The 21,398-nt window shown below is 40.3% G+C and overlaps 1 protein-coding gene across 8 annotated transcripts in view; it reads right to left on the bottom strand.

The window, feature by feature from the left end:
* AIG1 (androgen induced 1) overlaps positions 1–21,398 on the bottom strand; it is a 285,077-nt gene that overhangs the window by 189,239 nt on the left and 74,440 nt on the right. For 6 of the 8 annotated variants that reach the window (XM_031012219.2, XM_055392061.2, XM_055392059.2 and 3 more), the window contains one exon: positions 19,769–19,924. The exons of the other annotated variants lie outside the window; for them this stretch is intronic. In XM_031012219.2, coding sequence (XP_030868079.1) covers positions 19,769–19,924 — 156 coding nt within the window. The remainder of the gene's footprint in view (positions 1–19,768; positions 19,925–21,398) is intronic. 8 annotated transcript variants of the gene reach the window in all.

The following is a 21,398-nucleotide window of genomic DNA, read 5'->3' as shown; positions in this document are numbered from 1 at the left end:
GCTCAAAAGCTCCTAGTATGTCTCAGTTACAACTGCAATATGGGTGAGCTTCCCTCTCTGCCCAATGCTGTCTTCCTTACTTCCTAACAGGGGAACCTCCCAAGGGCTGCCTCCTTCTGCATGTGGTCTCCATCTCAAAGCCTGGTCACAGGAGTCCAATCTAAGACAACACCATTCACGTAGAAGTGCAACAGACAGATATACTGAAGCATGAACATATTTGTAATAAATAAATCACTATAAGGAAATGTATAAAAAGTGAACATTCTTTACAATCTCCACCTGCAAAGATCTTTATTGCCAAAGGAAGAGGTATTATCTTTCAAGATCTTTTTCTATGCATGTAAAATGCACTCTACACATTATTCTATGAACTTAGGTCATACTATACCTAGTCTTCTGCAATTCTTCTGACTTAATATTTTAAGAAGATACTCCATGGTTCTTAAGTGCTCCATAGAACCCCACTGTAGGATTATGTACCATAGTTTACTCAAGTACTCACTAATGGATACATGCATTCTTTCCAATTTCCCAATTTCTAACAAGGCCACAGTAGATGTGTTACATGTATGTTTTTATATACCTACAAGAGACCTCAGAGGGATAAATTGCAAAAAGCACAATTACGTTTGCACCAACCTAAATAGTAGGAGAGATGCTCCAGGATCTGAGGTCCCTATTGTTGGCTGGGCCTGCTGACATGAGGCTCCTTTGTCACTCCCTGTCCCAGTACCACTCCCTTCACCCCAGCTTCAGGCTCTAATGTCCCTATCCTGGACTCCTGCAGTAGCCTCTTGGCCAGGCTCACTGGTTTCATTTCTCTTTAACTCCATCTATGCTTTATCTTGGCCTCTGAATAAACTTTGAAGAACTTGCCAGCTCAAAAGTCCCAATGGCTCCTCCATGCCTGCAGGACAAAAAATCAAACTTCCTTTGTGGTCAAGCCCCAAATGCTCTTCCCAGTCCCTTTCCAGTTTCTTCCAGGGACCCTCTTCACCAGACTATGTGTGGCTTCCCAAACTCATCACACACTTGAAGTATCCATTCCTTTGTGCATTTTATAATTGCAGCTTTAAATTCATTAAAAAACAACCCATTTCAAAATCTAAGCTTTATCCATTGCTACCATCACGGTGCACTTGTTTTCTCCCCCCAGTTTCTTGTCAGATGTAATTACTTCTCTCCTTGACCCCCACAACACTGTGCTTGTAACACTGGCCTACTTAATTCTGATTCCTGCACGGCGGCCAGTTCCTCTAAGCTGCCAAAGGCTCTTTCACCCTCCAGGTCCCCATCAATGTTGCTCCCTTCCCTAGAACGCCTCCCACCATCCCACCCAGCTCACCCGACCATAGAAATGGGAGCTTAGATATCCCCCCACAAGAAGAAGCCTCTCCTGAGCTGCCCCAGCTTTGGGCCCCCTTGTCTTTGCACATGCTGTCATAGCACATTACATTTTTCCTTCGTAACACTGAGCACAGTTACCATGAAATAACTGACTGTGTAATTACTGGTTTCTCTTCCCAGTAGAATGTAAACTCCGTAAGTGCAGAGACAAGTCTATCTCTTCTCTGTTACACTGTCACATCTCTTTTCGTGCCTTATATTTTTAAACTATTTTGAGTGGCTCCCGCCTGTAATCCCAGCACTTTGGGAGGCTGAGGCGGGTGGATCATTTGAGGCCAGAAGTTCGAGACCAGCTCGGCCAACATGGCGAAACCACATCACTACTAAAAATACAAAAAAAAAAAAAAAATAGCCAGATGTGGTGGTGTATGCCTGAAATCTCAGCTATTCAGGAGGCTGAGGCAGGAGAATCACTTGAATCTGGAAGGTAGAGGCTGCAGTGCACCGAGATCACACCACTGCACTCCAGCCTGGGCTACAGAGTGAGACACTGTCTCAAAAACAAAACAGAACAACAACAAAACAAAACAAAAAAACCCTCAATTTTGAAATAATCTAAGACTCATAAATTGAAAGATGACACAGTGTTCCTGTGTATCCTTCCCCCAGCTTTCCCCAGTGATATCATCTTACATAGCCATGGTACATCCTCAAAACCAGAAAATTAACATTGACACGATACTATAAACTATAGACCAAATTCGGGTTTCACCGCTTTGACATGCACTCATTTTTGGTGGAGGTGGGAGCGGTATCACACATATATATTTGTATCACGACTGCCTGCTCAAGATACAGAAGTATTCTGTTATTACAAAGAAACTCCCTGGTACTAACTTTTTTTTCTTTCTTTCTTTCGTTTTACACAGAGTCTCACTCTATCGCCCAGGCAGGCCTGGTACTAACTCTTGATAGTCACACCCTCCCCACAACCTTAACTAGCTCCTGGCAACTGTTGATTTGTTCTTCATCACTACAGTTTCGTCATTTTGAGACTATTATATGCATGCAATCTTTCTCAGTGCTTTATTAAGGCTGGCTTGACTTTGTTAAGTCTTAACAATGTATGGGCCAGAGATTTCACAAGCAACATGTTCTTTAAGAATCATAACTACTTTAAGGTAGCTACTATTATTTTATCCAGCCTTATAGATGAAAAAAACATATCTTTAGAAAATTTTAATTTTAGTAAGTTTCCCAGAGTCAAAAAGTTAATAATGTCCAAACCAGAATGTGAGGTCAGGCAGTGAGACCCCTATGCTTTTAACTTTTCTGCTAGGGGAGTAGAGACAGAGTTTCACTTTGTTTCCAATCTGGTCACGAACTCCTGGTTTCAAGTGATCCTCCAGCCTTGGCCTCCCAAAGTGCTGGGATTATAGGCATGAACCACCACATCTGGCCACTTTCAACCTCTCTAAACATGTTTTGTACATACTAGATACTTTTGAATCTATTAATAATTGGTTGAATAAATAAATTAAATGCCAGAGACTATTATTTCATAGCTAGTTCTGGGTCCCCTAGAAGAACCTGCATATAGTCAGAACTCAAGTTTTGGCGAGTAAATGTGGTTAATCATTCTAGAAAAAACTAAAGGCAAAGGAAAATGGTCATGAATGGTGAAAAATCATCAAGCTGGTCCTCTGGATTGAACATGCCTCACAAGGCCACAGGGTAGCAGCATTCTTGTCTTTTATAGTAATAAATGCATTTAAAAAATCTCAGCTGGGCACGGTGGCTCACGCCTGTAATCCCAGCACTTTGGGAGGCCGAGGCAGGTGGATCACGAGGTAAGGAGTTCGAGACCAGCCTGGCCAATATGGTGAAATCCCGTCTGTACTAAAATACAAACAAATTAGCCAGGCATGCTGACAGGCACCTGTAGTCCCAGCTACTCGGGAGGCTGAGGCAGGAGAATCACTTGAACCCGGGAGGTGGAGCTTGCAGTGAGCTGAGATCACACCACTGCACTCCAGCCTGGGTGACAGAGCGAGACACCATCTCAAAAATAAAAATAAAAAGCATTAATAAAATCTCAAGCATTTCAACCAGGATTATTTGACCATGTACATCTTCCCTCTAGGAAATTCATATCCATAAGAAAGAGAAGTAGCAGTGACTTAGAATACTTGCTGGTCCTAACTGATACCTGGGTCTTGCCTTGTACCTCGCACATTTCCTTCCCTACTCAAATTTTACTTAATAGGCTCCTATCATATGCTCACTTCATCTTTGAGGTGGAAATCTTTCCCCAGAATGCCAGCTTGCATGGATGGATCCCTGTGACCAGTTGTCTCTCTGGATTTGCAGATGGGGTCTCTGAGGTTGTACCCTGTGTCATCCCTGTGACTTTAGGCTGAAACCACACCAATCTTGCCATACGCTTGCAGTTCTGTCTCTTCTCACAGCCTCAGCATCTCTATCTGGCCAGTTTTGCCACTGACCAAAACATGAGAATGATGGCTATTAGGTTTGATTTTCTTTCCCACCTACAGAACCCAAATTGCCTGGGCTTGGCTTCTAGTGGTGGCAGTCCTATTTTGTGAAGAGTGATGTCTGAAGGGTCTGGTTGGCAAGGTGGTGTGCACTGTGAGAGGGTAGGGTGTGGCGAAAATAAGGCCTGGAGGGAGGAAACTTTTGTATATCTGGTGGTCTTATGCCTCACACAGATGAGATCATCCCATAAGGTGAACATTTTACCATTCTAATAACTAACCCTCCTGTTATGGGCTCAGAGTTAGATCCATTTAGAATTGAACTCCACTCCAAATAAACAAAGCAAGGCTTCTTTCACGCTCTGTCAAGTGACAATAAATAAAATAATTAAACAGATATCCATAAACCTCACATAAGACCTTTTAATATGTTAGGGAACCACTATCAATTAGGATTGATTTAAGTTTCTTTTAGAAAAAAAAACTATTTGGGCCTTTTCTCCACCATAAAATCACTGAATAATCAACTCTTGCTGTCTTTCTTTCTCATTTTTTAAATAAAAGGGGACTATAGTTATTCAATAAACTTACATTAATATGAATATTCAAAGGGTAGCTGTAAGTACACAGGAGAGACATCCAGCTAAACACATCTCAGTTACCTGAGGATAAAAGTAAGAAAAATCTAATTTAATCCAATCTAGTAAAAGTTAATTAATAAATCAACCATCCTTTTTTTAGAAGCATCCTATGTTAGATGACTATGTGTCAATGCCTATATTTGATGCCTTGGGTGTAGTAGCAGAGTAACAGAATACTATGACCAGAATACTACTGTAACAGTGGAAACTGAAGGCTAATCAAATGAAATACAGCCTACCCAAGAAAGATATGTTAACAGAAGAAAAATGATCTTAATAGTGAGTAGGTGTATGGGCATTAAAGAGCAACAATGCATCACCAGCTTTGTAGACAGGACAGGGTTCTCTGGCCACCCAAGAAAGCATTCTGGTCTACCAAGCCAGTCAATCCCTACTGTGCGACCAAATTCATCAGATTATAGTAATTTGACTACTAGCCACTAGTATCATCCAATTCAAGTTCACCCAGAATTCGGCTTCCCTTTTGGCTTCTTCAGTTATTGCCTCTAGGGAGAGTTTGGACAATCTGACAATTTTTTAGTCCACCTGATAATTTTTTCACAACATAAATTACTTATCTTTCTGATTTAATCTTTAGTCTATAATCATTTAGTTAGCATAAGTTCATTTACTGAGAGAAGGATTATCTCAAAATAGACTAACAAAACAGAGTGTCCTGGGCTACAAGAATATTTCGGGACTTCCTAGCACACTAGGACACCCACAAATGACTATCTCACTGCTCTGGAATTGCTATGGGGCTAGGAGAGGACGAAGGCTATGGTTTTCTGTGTTTTGTTTATTTTAGATTATATACATTAAAAACTAGGAAAATATACAGCAAGTTATACACATAATTTGCAATGGGAAAAGAACTTTTGGAGAGGCTGGCATATTTGTTTCTTGGTATTGTATCAATAACATATCAATATTTTTTGTTTTTCTCTATGAACCATTTGCCATTTACATTTACAACATGAATGTCTCTAAATGGGAGCACACTTAACAAACACAATCGTGATTTATTTCCCAAACATGAGTAGTTGTATGAGGGCTTTTCTAATACCTTTCTGTAGGGCTTTCTGATTATAAGGGTAATAAGTGCTTATTGTGGAAATTGGTGTGGATTTTTGTATTTTGCCTTTAAAATTTTCCTATGATGATCTATGCTGTATAAATAAAGTGGGAGGAGTTAGCAAAAAAAATTGGTCATCTTTGGAACCAATATGACTCAAAGATAGATATATACTGTCCACGAGTCTGCAATCTTTCTGTTTGAGAGCACTTCAGAGCGTTTTTTCTTGGCATTTGGTCTACCTGAATTCCCTGTCAACTGCCTAGGCCCCATCTAGAATTGTGGACCAATTATAGATATTTTTGTTGTTGAAAAACACTTTTCATCAATTAACAGACACAAAGTTATACTAAACTAACTAACTTTGAGTATCAGCAGTTGAGGAAGGTGCCAAGACTGGGGAGAAACATCTGCTTTGACGCTGATCTGTGAAGGGAACCTGGGGATCCAGTGTAAATCTACTTCATGTGGGTGATTTTTTTCCCCCATGAGCTTTTCTTTCTTTCTCCTCTCTTACTACCCTTTTTTTGCTTGAGACTCTTCAAGCACAAATGTGGTTCATCAAACGTTACTGACCAGATCTAATAGGGCAGGCATTTTCTTGAGATAGAACAGAGGCAGAGAAAGAACCAGCTGCCACAGCCAGAATGGCAGTAGTTTTCCCACCCTAATGGGCCCCAGTCTTCTTCCTGACATCACAATCTGTAGGGATGAGTGGCTTCCTGTTGCTCAGTGTCTCTTATTTATTAGGTAAGATCCTCTTCCAGAGTCAGTGAAATCATATGATAGTGGTTAGCTTAGTGACTGGCACTTAGCACTCAATATATAACAGACCTTGCCAGAAGGTCTATTGAAGGCTTCTTTCCATTTTCCTTACTTTCATCCCTTTTTAAGATAAAAGGCATAAGAAAGTTGCTCTGCCTTTCTTACACCAAAATATAGAAGGCACTTACCCAAACAGCCAAGATTAATTACAGAAGGACTTTGATGAACAATAGGGCTCAGGATGCTAGAGTGTTTGCCTGAGTGACAGAGTTGACTTACACCACCTCAAATCCTTGTTTAAAATGGGTGGAGGAATCAATTATAAATTTAAAAAGAAAAGCAGATTTGACTGAAAATTCACTCTTGATGAAGCAGAGTTTTGGGAATTCTTTTAAAATATTTCACGGTGTAGGTGTCATTCAGTTTTTAGGATGCTGCTACTTCTATGGAATGCATTGGATCACTTCTTGCCAAAAACAGTTTTTTGCAGTTGTGTAGCTACAAACCGTGCCTTCTTGGAAGCCCAGGGATGATTCACAGATGATATACTGGATACATTTTGCAACCAGTTTTTTAAAGGTAGCTAATTCTACTGATACAACCTTATTTTCACATATTAGAAACAAGCACTTTGGGTAAACATGTGGTAGCTTAAATCTGCATGCAATATTTGAAATGAGAAGACAAAGCAGGAAAGATTTTCTTTTCTTGTCAAAACTTGCACTTTGCAAGCTGTCCTGTAAAACTGTATAAAACCATTGGCTCTACAGTGTGAAACAGTGTATCAAAGGGAAACAACAGAAGCTCAAATGAATATAGTCTTTTGTTAAGCCACCTCAAGGAAAAAGATAAAGCAGTTATTTTTGATCCAGATTCTACACAACTCCTATTTTCTTTCTTTCTTTTTTTTTTTTTTTTTTTTTGAGACAGAGTCTCACTCTCTCTCCCAGCCTGGAGTGCAGTGGCGCGATCTCGGCTCACTGCAAGCCCCGCCTTCAGGGTTCACACCATTCTCCTGCCTCAGCCTCCCTAGTAGCTGGGACTACAGGCACCCGCCACCACGCCTGGCTAATTTTTTGTATTTTTTAGTAGGGATGGGGTTTCACCATGTTAGCCAGGATGGTCTCGATCTCCTGACCTTGTGATCCACCCGCCTCAGCCTCCCAAAGTGCTGGGATTACAGGTGTAAGCCACCGGGCCCAGCCTCCTATTCTTATTCTGATACATTCTCCAAAGGTAGAAATTTTGGTCAGCTCAGGCCTTATGTACATAGATAAAAATGTCAGGCATATAATGAAGAGCAAAATTAGGTTAGGTTTGTCAAAAAGTTTGGAGTACAGTAACGCATCATTCAACAACAGAGACAGGTTCTGAGAAATGTGTCATTAGGCTATTTTACCATCCTGTAAACATCATAGAGTGTACTTACACAAACCTAGGTGCTATAGCCTACTGCATACCTAGGCTCTATAGATGGTGTAGCCTATTGCTCCTAAGCTACAGACTACTGAATACCACAGGCAACTGCAACACAATTGTTAAGTATTTGTATATTTAAACACACCTAAACATAGTAAAGGCAGGTTGTTGGTGGTTTTCTCTTTTCTCTCTCTCTCTTTTTTTTTTTGGAGACATAGTCATGCTCTTGTTGCCCAGGCTGGAATGCAGTGATCACAGCTCACTGCAGCTCGAATCTCTAGGCTCAAGCAATCGGTCTTATTGCAGTCTCCCATGTGGCAGGGACTACACGAGCATGCTACCAAGCAGGTTACTTTTTAAATGTTTTGTAAAAACAGGGTTTGGTTGTTCCCCAGGCTGGTCTTGAACTCCTGGCTTCAAGCAATCCTCCCATCTCAGCCTCCCAAAGCACTGAGATTACAAGCATGAGCCACCACTTCTGGCCCCTAATACAGTTGTTTTGCTTTTCGTTTTGTTTTTGAGACAAGGTCTCACTCCATTGCCCAGCCTGGAGTGCAGTGGCACCGTCTCAGCTCACTAAAACCTCCACCTCCTGGGCTCAAGGGATCCTCCCAGCTCAGCCTCCCAAGTAGCTGGGACTACAGGCGTGTGCCACCACACTTAGCTAATTTTTTTTTTTTTTTTTTTTTTGTAGAGATGGGATCTCACTATGCTCCCCAGGCTGGTGTCAAACTCCTGGGCTCTAGTGATCTGCCTGCTTCGGCCTCTCAAAGTGCTGGGATTACAGGTGTGAGCCGCCATGTCCAGTCCATAATATAGGTTTATAATCTTATGGGACCACTGCTGTATATGTCATCTGTCACTGATGAAAATGTCATTATACAGCACATAACTGTGGTTGCTAAGAGCAAGCACTCCGTTAGTTGGAGTGTTAGGGTTCCAAGCCTGGTTGATTTACCAGCATCATTTACTTGCTGTGTGACCTCAAGCAGGCAAGCTATAAAATGGGAATCCCATCTGTAAAACTGCAAAACAGAAGAGTCTTCTGCGAAGTGAAAATGATGGAAATTCCCACCTTCTGGGGATGTGAAGATTAAATAAATCGTTCCAGTATAGCCCTTAGCACAGTGCCTGGCTCACAGCAAGCATGTAAGTGAAAGTCAACTCTCATTATTCCATTTTTCAGGCTCTTGGGTTGTTTGTAGGTTTTGCCACCTTGGGAAGGGCTATGGTGAGAAGCCTCAGAAAGTGCAAGTGGAACTGCTCACTCACAGGCAGGAACTAAAACAGAGGTGACAGCAGAGGCTTCCGTATGTGGTGTCTTCTTCAGAACTCTGAGCTAATGGGGTGGGTGCAGGTAGCATTTCTGAATATTCAGACCAAAACGTTGCTTTATTAATGAATCTGGGGGCCATTTTCCTTTGTTGACTCAGTGCTAATTTTATTGTCTAGTGTAATAGCCGCCCCCTGGGCCAGGGCATACTCACAGTACCCTCTGGCCAAGGGAGTGCGGAGTCTTCTTTCTTTTGAGTTATGTGTCGTGTATCAATGCAGTCTTCTTATTTCATAGTTGATTTTTAAGTGAAACAAAGGGGAGGGGAGATGTCCTTAGGAACAAGTGGCAAGGTGATAAAATTCCTCTCCCATCATGCCTGTAAACTTGGGCATGCCACTCCTTTGTGTCTAGGACTTTTTCTTATTTCACATTCCTCTCCAATCTTTTCTGGTCAAAACTGAACAAAGTCGCAGAGAATCCAGAAAAGCGCAAAAGCAGACCAAGGCTTAAGGGCTCCTTTCACTCCCTCTGCGGCATAGCTTTCTTCAATTTCCTCACGTGCCAACAGCTTCACCAACACAGTTCAAACTCCTAGTATACATTTGTTGCTATGGGTAAATCAAGTACCAACGTAGCCTACCTATGTACAGACCTAACCTAAAAGGACATTCTCTGGTGGGAAACTTCTGGAAAATGTGCTCTTCAGGGGTGCTTAGGAGACTGTGAGCTGGCTGGCAGGGCTACACTCTCTCTCCTCACCATCTGCCCTCTCCTCATCTTCCCACCTTCCCACCTGATTTTCTGTGTCACCTTCCCAATAGCCAGAATTATGCCTTAACTTTTGTTCCCTAAGAAGATTAGAAAAAGGTACAATGAATGAAAGTCCTATCCCAGACTGGCTATTTGTGGTAAAATAAGCAAATCATTAGAATGGTAATCACATGGGCACGATTAAGTTAGTAAATTTTGTGTAGGTGGAAGGTCCACTAGTTCCTTCCTTAAAGGGAAATTACTTTTTTATCAGCTGATGTAACAGTAAACTTTGGTCCAGCTAAAGGAGTTAAGAGTTACCTCAAAACACCCACAGGGACAGTAGTAATTTCAGGATCACCCACACAGCCAATAAATTACTGTTTCCTTTTCTACATAGAAAGCAATGGTTAGGGCGGAGGGATGAGGTGAAAGGAGAAAGGTAGAGAGAGAAAGAGAGAAGAGGGTGAGGGAGACAGAGAGAGAGAGAGAGAAAGATGGGGGTGTTGGGGAGATAGAGGGAAAGAGGCAGGGAGTGAGATATGCAGGGAAGGAAGAAGTGTGAATCCTTTTTTTCTTTTCTTTTAAAATCAAGAATATTGCATCTTGTCCCTGGTCCCCAAAACAAGGGCATATATAAGATCCTGGTTTTGCGGGTCACATTGTTGAGGACAGGAATCACATGTCTAGTGTTACTGAAAATCAATTCTACCTTTTCTTGATCTCAAATTTCAAATACATATTTTACTTATGACTATGATTATGGGAAGAAAATATCTTCATTTTGTGAGATATTTCTGTGATTTTTTTTCCCCAGAGAGAGTAGGAACTCTGTGAAATGATCTATAGGACATGATAATTTCTAGGGGGAAGGGTGTTCAAGGAAGATTTTACTTATTGAACCCGTTGTCTGAATCTCTTGAGTTTGTGGTCTAAAGCAAGGGACACCTCTGACAAATTTTATATGGAGCTTTAGAAATTAAACCATTTCATCAAATGTGTAAGAAATCTTTCTTTGAGAAGGACTTCTTCAAATATCAGATTTCAGTTGTTGTTTATGATACTACTGGTAAGAATGTACTAAAAATGATATTGGTAGAGAATGAATGGGAAAAATATATCTTTTTGGCTACAACAGAAAGTGTCCATGATTAGTCTTATCAACTTTACTGTATATATTTTTCATACTGACATAAAAAATAAATTACCTAGAATCCTACTAGTTTTTACTTATTTTACATATTGTTATTCCCTAAATTTGTTACTTATTACATATTTTAAAACTCCTGATTTTGTTTGGGTAGCAATATGCCCAGCCCCTAAGGATAAACCATAATTAGTTTAAGCCCTCATGGTAACTTCATTTCCTTCTGCCTCCTCTTGCTTTCCCAGGCTCCCACACTGCTGGTTCTAGCTATGTGATGATTCTGACCAATGAGACCTATGGTGAAATCTGCAGGTGGAGCTTCTGGGAAAAATCTCTTCACCTGCTGAAGAGACATACACTTGGGGAGGGCTCCCTAGCGTTTCTTCCTTTTCTGTCCTTGAACATGGTTGTGAAGGATGTGATGCTTGGTGCTTTATTAACCCTCTTTAGGATTTAGGTGGCAACTCCAAGTACAAAAAGGTAATACTCTGAAGACAGATGTGGAAAATAGAAAATGTACAAGTCTCAAATGAAAATACTGGCTGGGCATGGTGGTTGATGCTTAGAATCCCAGCACTTTGGGATGCCAAGGTGGTGGATCGCTTGAGCTCAGGAGTTTGAGACCAGTCTGGGCAACATGGTGAAACCCCATGTCTACAAAAAATACAAAAATTAGCCATGCATGGTGGCACACACCTGTGGTCCCAGCTACTCGGGATGCTGAGGTGCGAGGATCACTTGAACCTGAGAGGTGGAGTTTGCAGTGAGCTGAGATCATGCCACTGCACTCCAGTCTAGGCGACACAGTGAGACCCTATCTCAATAAAAACTACAAAATATGAAAATACTGAGCAATACCACCCTGAAACTGCCCATCAACAAGCTCCACGTCTTGTGAGATATTAAATATCTTTATTACTTAAACCATAGTTGGCTGGATTACACTCAACTAATATTGAATTATTTAGACACTGCTCCTAATGCTTTGGATAAAGCAGTAAATGAAACACACAACTTCCCTGGTCTCACAGAGTATGAACCAAGTCAGAGAAGACAGACACTACACAAATAAAAGACTAAACATAATATGCCAGGTAGTGGTAATCATCATGGATAAAATAAAGCAAGGTAAGGGAACAGAGAATAATGAGAGGCTAATTCATATAGATCATTCAAAGCAGCTTTGCTGAGCTTATTTGAGCAGACTTGAATGAAGTGAAAGAGTGAGCCAGGTGGATTTCTGAGGGTATTCTCTACTTGCAACTGAATACATCATTAACTTATACATCCAATAAGTTCTTAGTCATTCTTCAAACAGAGCTTAGATGTCATTATTTCTGAGAAGTCTTTCAGGACCTCCCGCCCACTTAAATTAACCCCTCCCTCTTTGGGGATACTTCTCTGCACCTTAAACACATGTATTATTATACTCATGACACCCTATTTTAATTTACTTGTTGATATAGCTTATAAAGCCACCCTCCCTAGGCTGTGAAACCTTTGAAGGACAGATCGATTCTCAGCCAACACTATCCTGACTCTTAGCACTCAGTACTTGCTACACAGTAGGTTCCATGGGCCCACAAATAATCACTGATTTGACAAGAACTTCTGTCCTTTGAACAGTCTACATTTAAATGCACGGTTTTCCCTGTCATATATTTTAAAGTGGGCATCTATGTGAAATTTTGTTAAAGTGTGACTATTGTGTTCAAGAAATTTGTCTTGGAAGCATCAAAAAAGCTGACCACTCTGAGCTAGCACAAACGTGTGCAAATTAAATAGGTCACCTAAGCAAAAAATCTTTGGTTCTCATTTAGGAGAAAAGAATATATGAGATGATTGAGAAGCAACCTGGTTTCTTATCAGGTACATACATTTAAACATATGATGTCCTTGGTCTTTTGAAAAGCTATTAAAAAATAATTGTAAGACCACTCACCTAGTTTTGGTAATTACAGTTTTCTGAGTCTTTCTCCTGGTATTGGGAAAACATGGCTCATTTTCCTTATTGATCTTGAATAAATCCTCATCTATAAACCTTCCTTCTTAGGTAACTCAATTCACATTTCTTATTTCAGTGCAGGGGGCAAGCATTTGATTAACTCCACCTGCAGTGTACTGGGTTCTACCATAAAACATGACCTAGCCGATGTACTTTTAACTTCAGAGGTGAAAAGAAAGGAAAAGGACATTTAAAGAAACTTAAAACATCAGTTAAGGCTTAAAGAAAATAGAAAAGTCTTGACTTTAGGTACCTGTGTGAAAATTTAATAAAGAGAGGATCAGAAGATATTAAGTATACATATATATATATATATATATATATATATTTTTTTTTTTTTTTTTGAGATGGAGTCTCGCTCTGTCACCCAGGCTGGAGTGTGGTGGCACGATCTCGGCTCACAGCAAGCTCCGCCTCCTGGGTTCACACCATTCTCCTGCCTCAGCTTCCCAAGTAGGTGGGACCACAGGCACCTGCCACCACGCCCGGCTAATTTTTTGTATTTTTTTTTTAGTAGAGATGGGGTTTCACTGTGTTAGCCAGGATGGTCTCGATCTCCTGACCTCATGATCATTTTTAAAACGTGTATTTTTAAGTTGAATCCAGAGTTTGTGGAATAAGGTAAACAATTTATTTTTTTAAATTTCCCCCTTAATATCAAAACAGAAGGAAAGACATTTGCTTTTATTTATAATCTCAAATAGAATCAAATTCTCTTCCTTTATGTGTTATGTTAACAGACCTTAATATTAGTCATCAATATTAATTTTCTGGTTTCCCATTTAAGCCAATCTCTTTCATTTAAAAATCAGTAATGAAACTGCAATTTTTAAGTTGTAGGTTTATGACTATCTAAATTTATATGCATCTCAAAACCTCTTAAAGATAGCTTAGAATTAGCTACTATGTCAACAAACGAAGACTTTTGGGAATTACTTGTTTAAAACAACAGCAATATACTTTTTCTTTGAGTTTGCATTTGAGATTTTAAATCCATTTTCCATGTTTCCTAAGGAAGCAGATACCATACAGTCCCATTACAAGTAAAATCAAGTTTTAAAGGATTCTAGAATAGGTTGATACCTATAAAATCTTCACTAAGTCTTTACAAGACATGATTATAACACTAAAAATAGTTATTTAACAAACAGCTTTGAGTCTAAACTCAGATAAGAAGGTCAAATTTCCGAAAAGTTAATACAGGCACATGCCAGTTTGCTCCTAATAACCTGGACACCCATCCCAGGTTAGAACTGATCAAAACCTCCAAGATCTCCTCAGACCCACTCAGAAAGGGCTATCATCTTCATACCGGGATGCAGCAGACCAGCACTGGGGCTAGAGCAACCAAAGCAACACCAGGGCAAAAGTGTACTGGTGAGGTTATGAGGTTAGATTACATGCATTATTCAAGTTAAGCAGCTACAAATGAATAGGATGCACAATCTAGAATGAATAAAAAATGTATAATTAGCTGGGTATGGTAACTTGTCCCTGTAATCTGGATACTCAGGAGGCTGAGGCAGGAGAATCATTTGAGGCCAGGAGTTCAAGACCAGCCTGGGAAATTTAGTGGGACCCCTGTCTCCAAAATAATTTTTTTAACTTAGCAGGGCATAGTGGTGCATGCCTGTAGTCCTAGCTACTTGGGAGACTGAGGTGAGAGGACCCCTTAAACCCAGGGGGTTTAGGCTGCAGTGAAATATCATTGCACTACATTCCAGCCTGGGCAAGAGGGCGAAACCCCGCCTCTATAAAACAAAGACAGAAAGTTTAAAATGTATAAAATATATAAATAATTGTTCTTTTTCATTAAACGGCTGCTTTGATAGGCAGTTGGAGACACATTTAAGATTCCTGAGAGGGGCACTTTCATAGTCATTAAACTCATATATATATATTTTATTTATTTATTTATTTGCTGTTTCTGCTCTTCTCTCATGCCCCCCCCCTCCCCTTTTTGGTTAAAAGCCTAAGCCTAGTCTCTTAGCCATAATGGTATCTGCCAACACAAAAGTCAACAAACTCACAGGAGACAAAAGACATTCTTGGTCTGATTGCTGCTAATAAACTTCAGTGCTTCCAGACCACATAATGTCATAGAATTATTTGTAATGCTTCTTTAAAAGGGTGACAGGGTTCAGAAATAAACTGCACATGGTAAGAAGAGCCTCCCATGGGTTATCCCTGCAAAATTAGTTGCAAGGCTTTGGGAGTGGTGGTGGTTTCCGGCCATTAGCATTACTAATCAAGGCCAGCTTCGTATTTATGGGAATCTACACAAATCAGGATGATACATGCCATGTTCATCCAAGCAACCCTGCCTGATTTCTTCAAGGTTATGCTGAAATAAAACTTTCCTCCAATTATCTTTGATTGGAATGTTTCATGATTTTTATGTATCCTTGAGATGAACAGAGACCATGAAGTGGATGCACTAGGTGCATGGGTCACAAAATCATATTTAGGGCTTCATGCTCACATACAGCAATTACTGTCAACTCTCAATTAACCTCGTTACTGGAGGAAGCATTAATGTAGAAAATACAAATCCCAGATAAACCACCCATGTCTTTCTTGCTGCCATGGTTTCAGCTGAGGTGAGAGAGAAAGAAAGAGAGAGATAATGGGAGCATCAGGAAAAGCTCAGGGGCCAATAAGTCTCTTCAGGAAAACTTGTGCAAAGTTGATAAATTCAGCTGTACAGAGGTAATGCATTCACTCTTTACTCTCTTTTTATGCCCGATGCCATTTGCCTGCACCATGAAGCAAAAATAACTTTGCTTTCCCTTTCAACTTCTGACTGACAAAAAGTAGAAAGGCAGTAGGCAAAGAAAGACAGTAGACAGTAGCCAGGGAAGCACTCTGCAAGGTTGGCAGTGCCCCAGCAGTCAGGGTGGTAGAGCAGGGGAGGCCTCTGGGGACTGCAGGAGGACTCAAAGCTGAGGCTCTGCACCTGCAGCTATAGGATGTCTGGTGCTCCCCTGGCACAGAGAGGGTGCTTAAGAATTCTGCCCCTTAGGATTTTGACTGTGTCCACCAAAGTGATGAAGATGTTTACTTCTAAATGTTATCACTAATCATCTGCACACATGATAAGCATTTTTATGCTACAGATTTCTACAGGCATAATTCTGCTTCCATCAGTTCCTGGCCATTAATGCTCTTCCATCCTTTGGCTGTAATGAGCCGTCCAGGTTGGCACTTCCATTCCAGGCCAGGAGGCACAGAAAAAGTAAAAATGATGCTTCTTCACGTGATTCCTTGTGGCATTGCTCCAGGGAGAGTTTGCATTTTAATAAGGAAGAAAGTCCTAAGTCATAAGAATGAAACTACAGCAGGATTCTAGACCCTTTTGAGCAGTTGCGGGAACAGGGAAAAAGGTACAGAAAGGACAGGGGAAGCTCTGAAGCCACAGTGAAGACATAGCACCTTGGAAAGGAAAGGTGGGAAATAACCTTAGAGACAGAAAGACGAAAAATCACAAAATTAAATGTTTTAGTGAAAAAAAAATTTTGTGTTAAAATACTGAGATAGTTTGGCTGTGTCCCCACGCAAATCCCATCTTGAATTGTAGCTCCCATAATCTCTATGTGTCGTGGGAGGGACCCAGTGGGAGGTAACTGAATCATGGGGGCGAGTTTTTCCCATGCTGTTCTCGTGATAGTGAACAAGTCTCACAAGATCTGATGGCTTTATAAAGGGGAGTTCCCCTGAACACACTCTCTTGCCACCATGTAAGATGTGACTTTGCTCCCCCTTTGGCTTCCCCCATGATTGTGAGGCCTCCACAGCCATGTGAAACTGTGAGTCAATTAAACCTCTTTCCTTTATAAATTACTCAAATCTCGGGTATGTCTTCATTAGCAGTCTGAGAACAGACAAATACAAATACTTGTAAAGAGGCACATTCATATATTGTATAAATATGACTTTGCAATAAAATTAATGGGATTTGGGAAGGAACAATTTATCAGGCTTTTTTTGGCCTCAAAATGAATTTCTGTGTATTAGAGTGAGAAGTCTGGTGGAAATTGCATAAATAGATACAAAACATCAAATAGCATAGCAAGACAGAAACAGTAGAAAACATATGATGATTTCTAGAGAATACTGACCTAGATTCTTCTTAAAACAGGGGAGAGGAGAGAGAGAAAGGAGGGGGGAAAAGAGAGAAAGAAATGTCACTTTCTTTGAAAGGAACATTTAAAAGTTTAGGAAAATAATAGACTAGTAACTATGAAGGGAACAGTGACTCACAGTAACAGGGATGATTATGAAAGACGGAAATAGTGACTACAAAATATCAATGGGCAAAAAAAAATGAGTTAAAAACATCAGTGAGTTACACATCTCTGATTCCTTATCTATTCTTTGATTTCTTTTGTGATTCTCAAGAGCACTGATCCCCTCCATGTGCTGGGTGACACGGGAGGCCCTGGTCGCAGTGATGAGGACTGGCTGGGCTGTCAGAGAGCCACTAGGACAGCCGCACCCACACGCCATGAAAGTGTGATGCTGGGACTTCTGGTTTAAGAGGGATGGGGTGGGTGGGGATGAAAGGCACTTTTATTCCTCTTTTTTCTAAAACATAGGCAAAACAACAAAGACAGTGATAGATGGAGGAAAATATCAGATGTACTAAAACAAATAACTAAACAAAAAGGCCACCACTTGTTTTATAAACCATGAAACATACATGGGATAACTTTAGGAAAGACACCAAGAGTTGGCATATACTTCAAGCTTCAGGCAGGTGCAAAAGTTTCCCCCAAAGGAAGGTCAAAAATGTCTAAAGGGCATATGCCATGAGCTTTTGAGGAGAGTAGCAAAATTTACAACATAAGTCGAAATTTTCCCTGTAGAGACATAATTTGATATCACATACAGAAGGGAGCTAAGAGAAAACATGTTAACACTGTACTCATGTTTACTTTTTTTTTGAGACAGAGTCTTGCTCTGTTGCCCAGGCTGGAGTGCAGTGGTGAGATCTCAGCTCACTGCAACCTCCACCTCCCAGGTTCAAGCTATTCTCCTGCATCAGCCTCCTGAGTAGCTGGGACTAAAGGAGCCCACCGCCACGCCCGGCTCATTTTTTGTATTTTTAGTAGAGACGGGGTTTCACTGTGTTAGCCAGGATGGTCTTGATCTCCTGGCCTCATGATCTGCCCGCCTCGGCCTCCCAAAGTGCTGGGATTACAGGCGTGAGCCACTGCGCCTGGCCTACTTTTTTATTGTATTACTATTGTAATCCTTCTAGCCAACGAAGGCTTCCACAGGCAATGACATGGCTATAGAAATTCCAAGGGAGTAGACGTTAAACAAGAAAAAATGTATACATGATATATATAATGTACATGCATATATTATATATTAGATATAGATGCATATACATGTACACACAGAGAGACTGAGATTTTCTAGATAATTCTTTTATTCAGAAAGTATGTATCTTTGTGCTTTATGCTAATGGAAATTTTCTCTTAGATGACTATTCTGATAGAAAGTATTTGAATTTTATATGGAAAGTCCAAAGAAGGAAATATTAAGTAATATGGAAAGCATTAAACTCTGCTATGCTAAACAATAGAATTTGAGAGATTTGCTGGTTAGCTTCAATCTGAGTACTCATTTATTTAAGTTTTCAGAGGACAAGGATGAGGGAATGAGGAGTGTGAACAAATTATAATGCTCTCTGGCCATTGTGTTTTTCTCAGGGTTAAGGGCTATTTATTTCATCCAGGAAAATATAATTTGGCACACAGAAAAAGCAATTCAGTGACCATCTGAGTGTCTACTAATTGGTCTTACAGCAAGCATGTAGGGCCTTCTACCAGCTACAAACCTGACAAATATGAGTAATCCACTGGAAGGACTTATGATCAACTTTCTGATTCTTCCTACAATGGACTTGGTGCATGTGCTAGACCACATCACTGAGACTTCTGTTTTTCCCCAAAATCAGCTGGCAAATGAAAGGTCTGAATTTGAATTAAATAACAACTTCTTACTCATCTTTACAGTTTGTGATATATATGAGTTCTCTTCTCCTGGCTACGCAGAGGTTAAAATCTGTAGGGTCTCTGAGGGCCTTTAAAAAAACATGGTTTATGTGCAGACAATGGAAAATTAACAGACTTGTGAAGGAAGTTGAGTTATGAAGAGAATCTAACTGAAAACAATGAAAATCAATGAAGTCAAAACAGACCCAAACATTAAGAGGTATTTACTTCAGTGATAGTAGCTAATGGCACAGCTGGGTAACTGAAGAAGTATGAGCTAATACTGATCTCCTCTCCCAAGTTCAAAAGCCTGGTTGACCCAAGGATCCTACCTTTCAAGTTTGGGCTGCTTAAGAAACTGATAGACTGAATTGTGTCCTCTGCAAAATTCATATGTGGAAGCCCTAACCCCCAGAATCTCGCAATGTGACTGTATTTGGAGACTGGGTTTCTCAAGAGGTGATTATATATGGTTGAATGAGGTCATTAGGGGGCCCTAATCTAATATGACTGCTATACCTTATAAAAATAGGAAGTCTAGGCAAAGACAGGCACAGAGGGATGAGCGTGTGAAGACACAGTCAGAAGGCGCTGCCTGCAAGCCAAGGGAAGAGAGGCCTCAGAAGAAACGAACCCTGTGGACACCTGCATCTCAGACTTCAGCCTCCATAACTACGAGAAAATAAATGTTTGTTGTTTAAGCCACCGCATCTGTGGTACTGACAGCTCCAGCAAACTAATAATACAGAAACCTCTTATAATGAACTCTTTTTTTCTCTCTTAGAAGTCTGAAATAAGAGCCAAGTTTCTTTTGTGGCTAAATGCATCCTCCATCATACTCACAACCCCAACAGGAAAGGCCAACACAGCTAACATCCAGTCCCGGAGAGAGATGAGCTTCTTGAGCTGCCTCTCTTGCTCCTGGTTCCCACTTCCTCGAGTCAGAAGACTGGAAAGATCAGTCAGCACACAGATGCCAAAAAAGACAGCCTGGATAACCTGTAGGGGGACAACAGCCGGTATGAGTCATTAAGATCTGGAGACCCAAGCTGTGGAACAGCAAATGAGCTGCTGGTGTACAACATGACATCTGATAAGAAAGGATCAGAAGCATATTTTAAAGAGCTGCTCCTAGAAATAGAGAACAGACATTTACAACTTGCTTTTATACAGAAAGTTCATCTTTAAAACACCACTTCCATTTTCACTCACCTCGGGACAAGTGCAAAACATGCATGCACACACACATCTAAATAGGGCCCATCAGAAAGAAGTATCAATGATCAAACCGGCAGGGCCATTATTTTAAAGCATCATGTCTATGGTTTGTCATGGTTTCTACTATGTCATGTCTAAATCACATCTATGGTTTCTACTAGTCAATATAACTAGTGAGTTATAACAAATATCTAAGAAGCGAAAACAAAAGGGTGAGGACTGTCTGAATAACAAGACAATTCAGTCTAAATGTGAAAAACTTTCCTATGCTTTCATCTCTTACATTTAGATATTTTTTCTATCAAAGGAAGTGGTAGGAAGTGGGTCCTTGAGTCATAAAAAAATCGACTGAATGTAATAATTAAGGCTGATATGAAACAAGTTTCTGTTGTCAAACTTGAACTAAATGACCTTCTACTCAGGTTTTTAGTATTTATGAAATAAAATATTTCCAAAGTAATATAAACAGAGATACCCATACAATTTCTCTAACCGCCACCCCCCCCAAAAAAACTACAGGTTATACATTCCCCAAATCAATTATGAATGGAAGCATTTAGATCAGCTATGTTTTATTTACTTGGACTATTGCAAAGGAGAACACTGCAGGCAGCATACTGTAATGCAGCTAGACAGATGATCATTCAAATTATGGAAAGGGCAGAAAATGTATCCCCTGCACACAAAGTCATACCCAATTAGCACCAAGGATAGATTCAGGAAAATTTTTCTGGCTTTTTTTCTACTGAAAATAGTTTACACATGATATCTTTGTAAAAGACACAATTTTACTCACTGCCTCTTTAGAAAAGATAGCAAGGACCTTTTTTGGTAAATTTCCTCATTGGCAGTAGAAAGAGTCTGTGAAAGCTCTGTGGATAGGGTCCTCACAAGGGAAGAAGGATCCTAAAAAGTATTTAGTTCCATCACTTAGCATAGCACTAGAACACAGAAATTGTTAACCTAGGCTTTTTGGAGTTCATCAAATCTTACTATTATTAGTCAGTCTTAGGCAGAGTAATGTTCTGTTTCCTCATAACGTAGCCTGTCTTTAGCTTCAGTGACTTAAGGTTTACTGTCATTCTTTCTGCAGCCAGAAAAGCCAGAGTAAAAGAAGCTAAGACTGCCACAATTGAGAACGACACAATAGAAGTGTTGGCAAGAGTCATGTTTTGATAACTAGAAATAACTTAAATGACTCAGGGAATAATTTCATACTTAGAAAAATGTTCTATTTTCTATTTTTCATATATTC

This window comes from Gorilla gorilla, chromosome 5 (genome assembly GCF_029281585.2).
Source record: "Gorilla gorilla gorilla isolate KB3781 chromosome 5, NHGRI_mGorGor1-v2.1_pri, whole genome shotgun sequence".
In the NCBI taxonomy this organism is placed as follows: Eukaryota; Metazoa; Chordata; class Mammalia; order Primates; family Hominidae; genus Gorilla; species Gorilla gorilla.
Note: the sequence above shows the minus strand (reverse complement) of the source record. Positions and strands in the feature narration are given on the sequence as shown.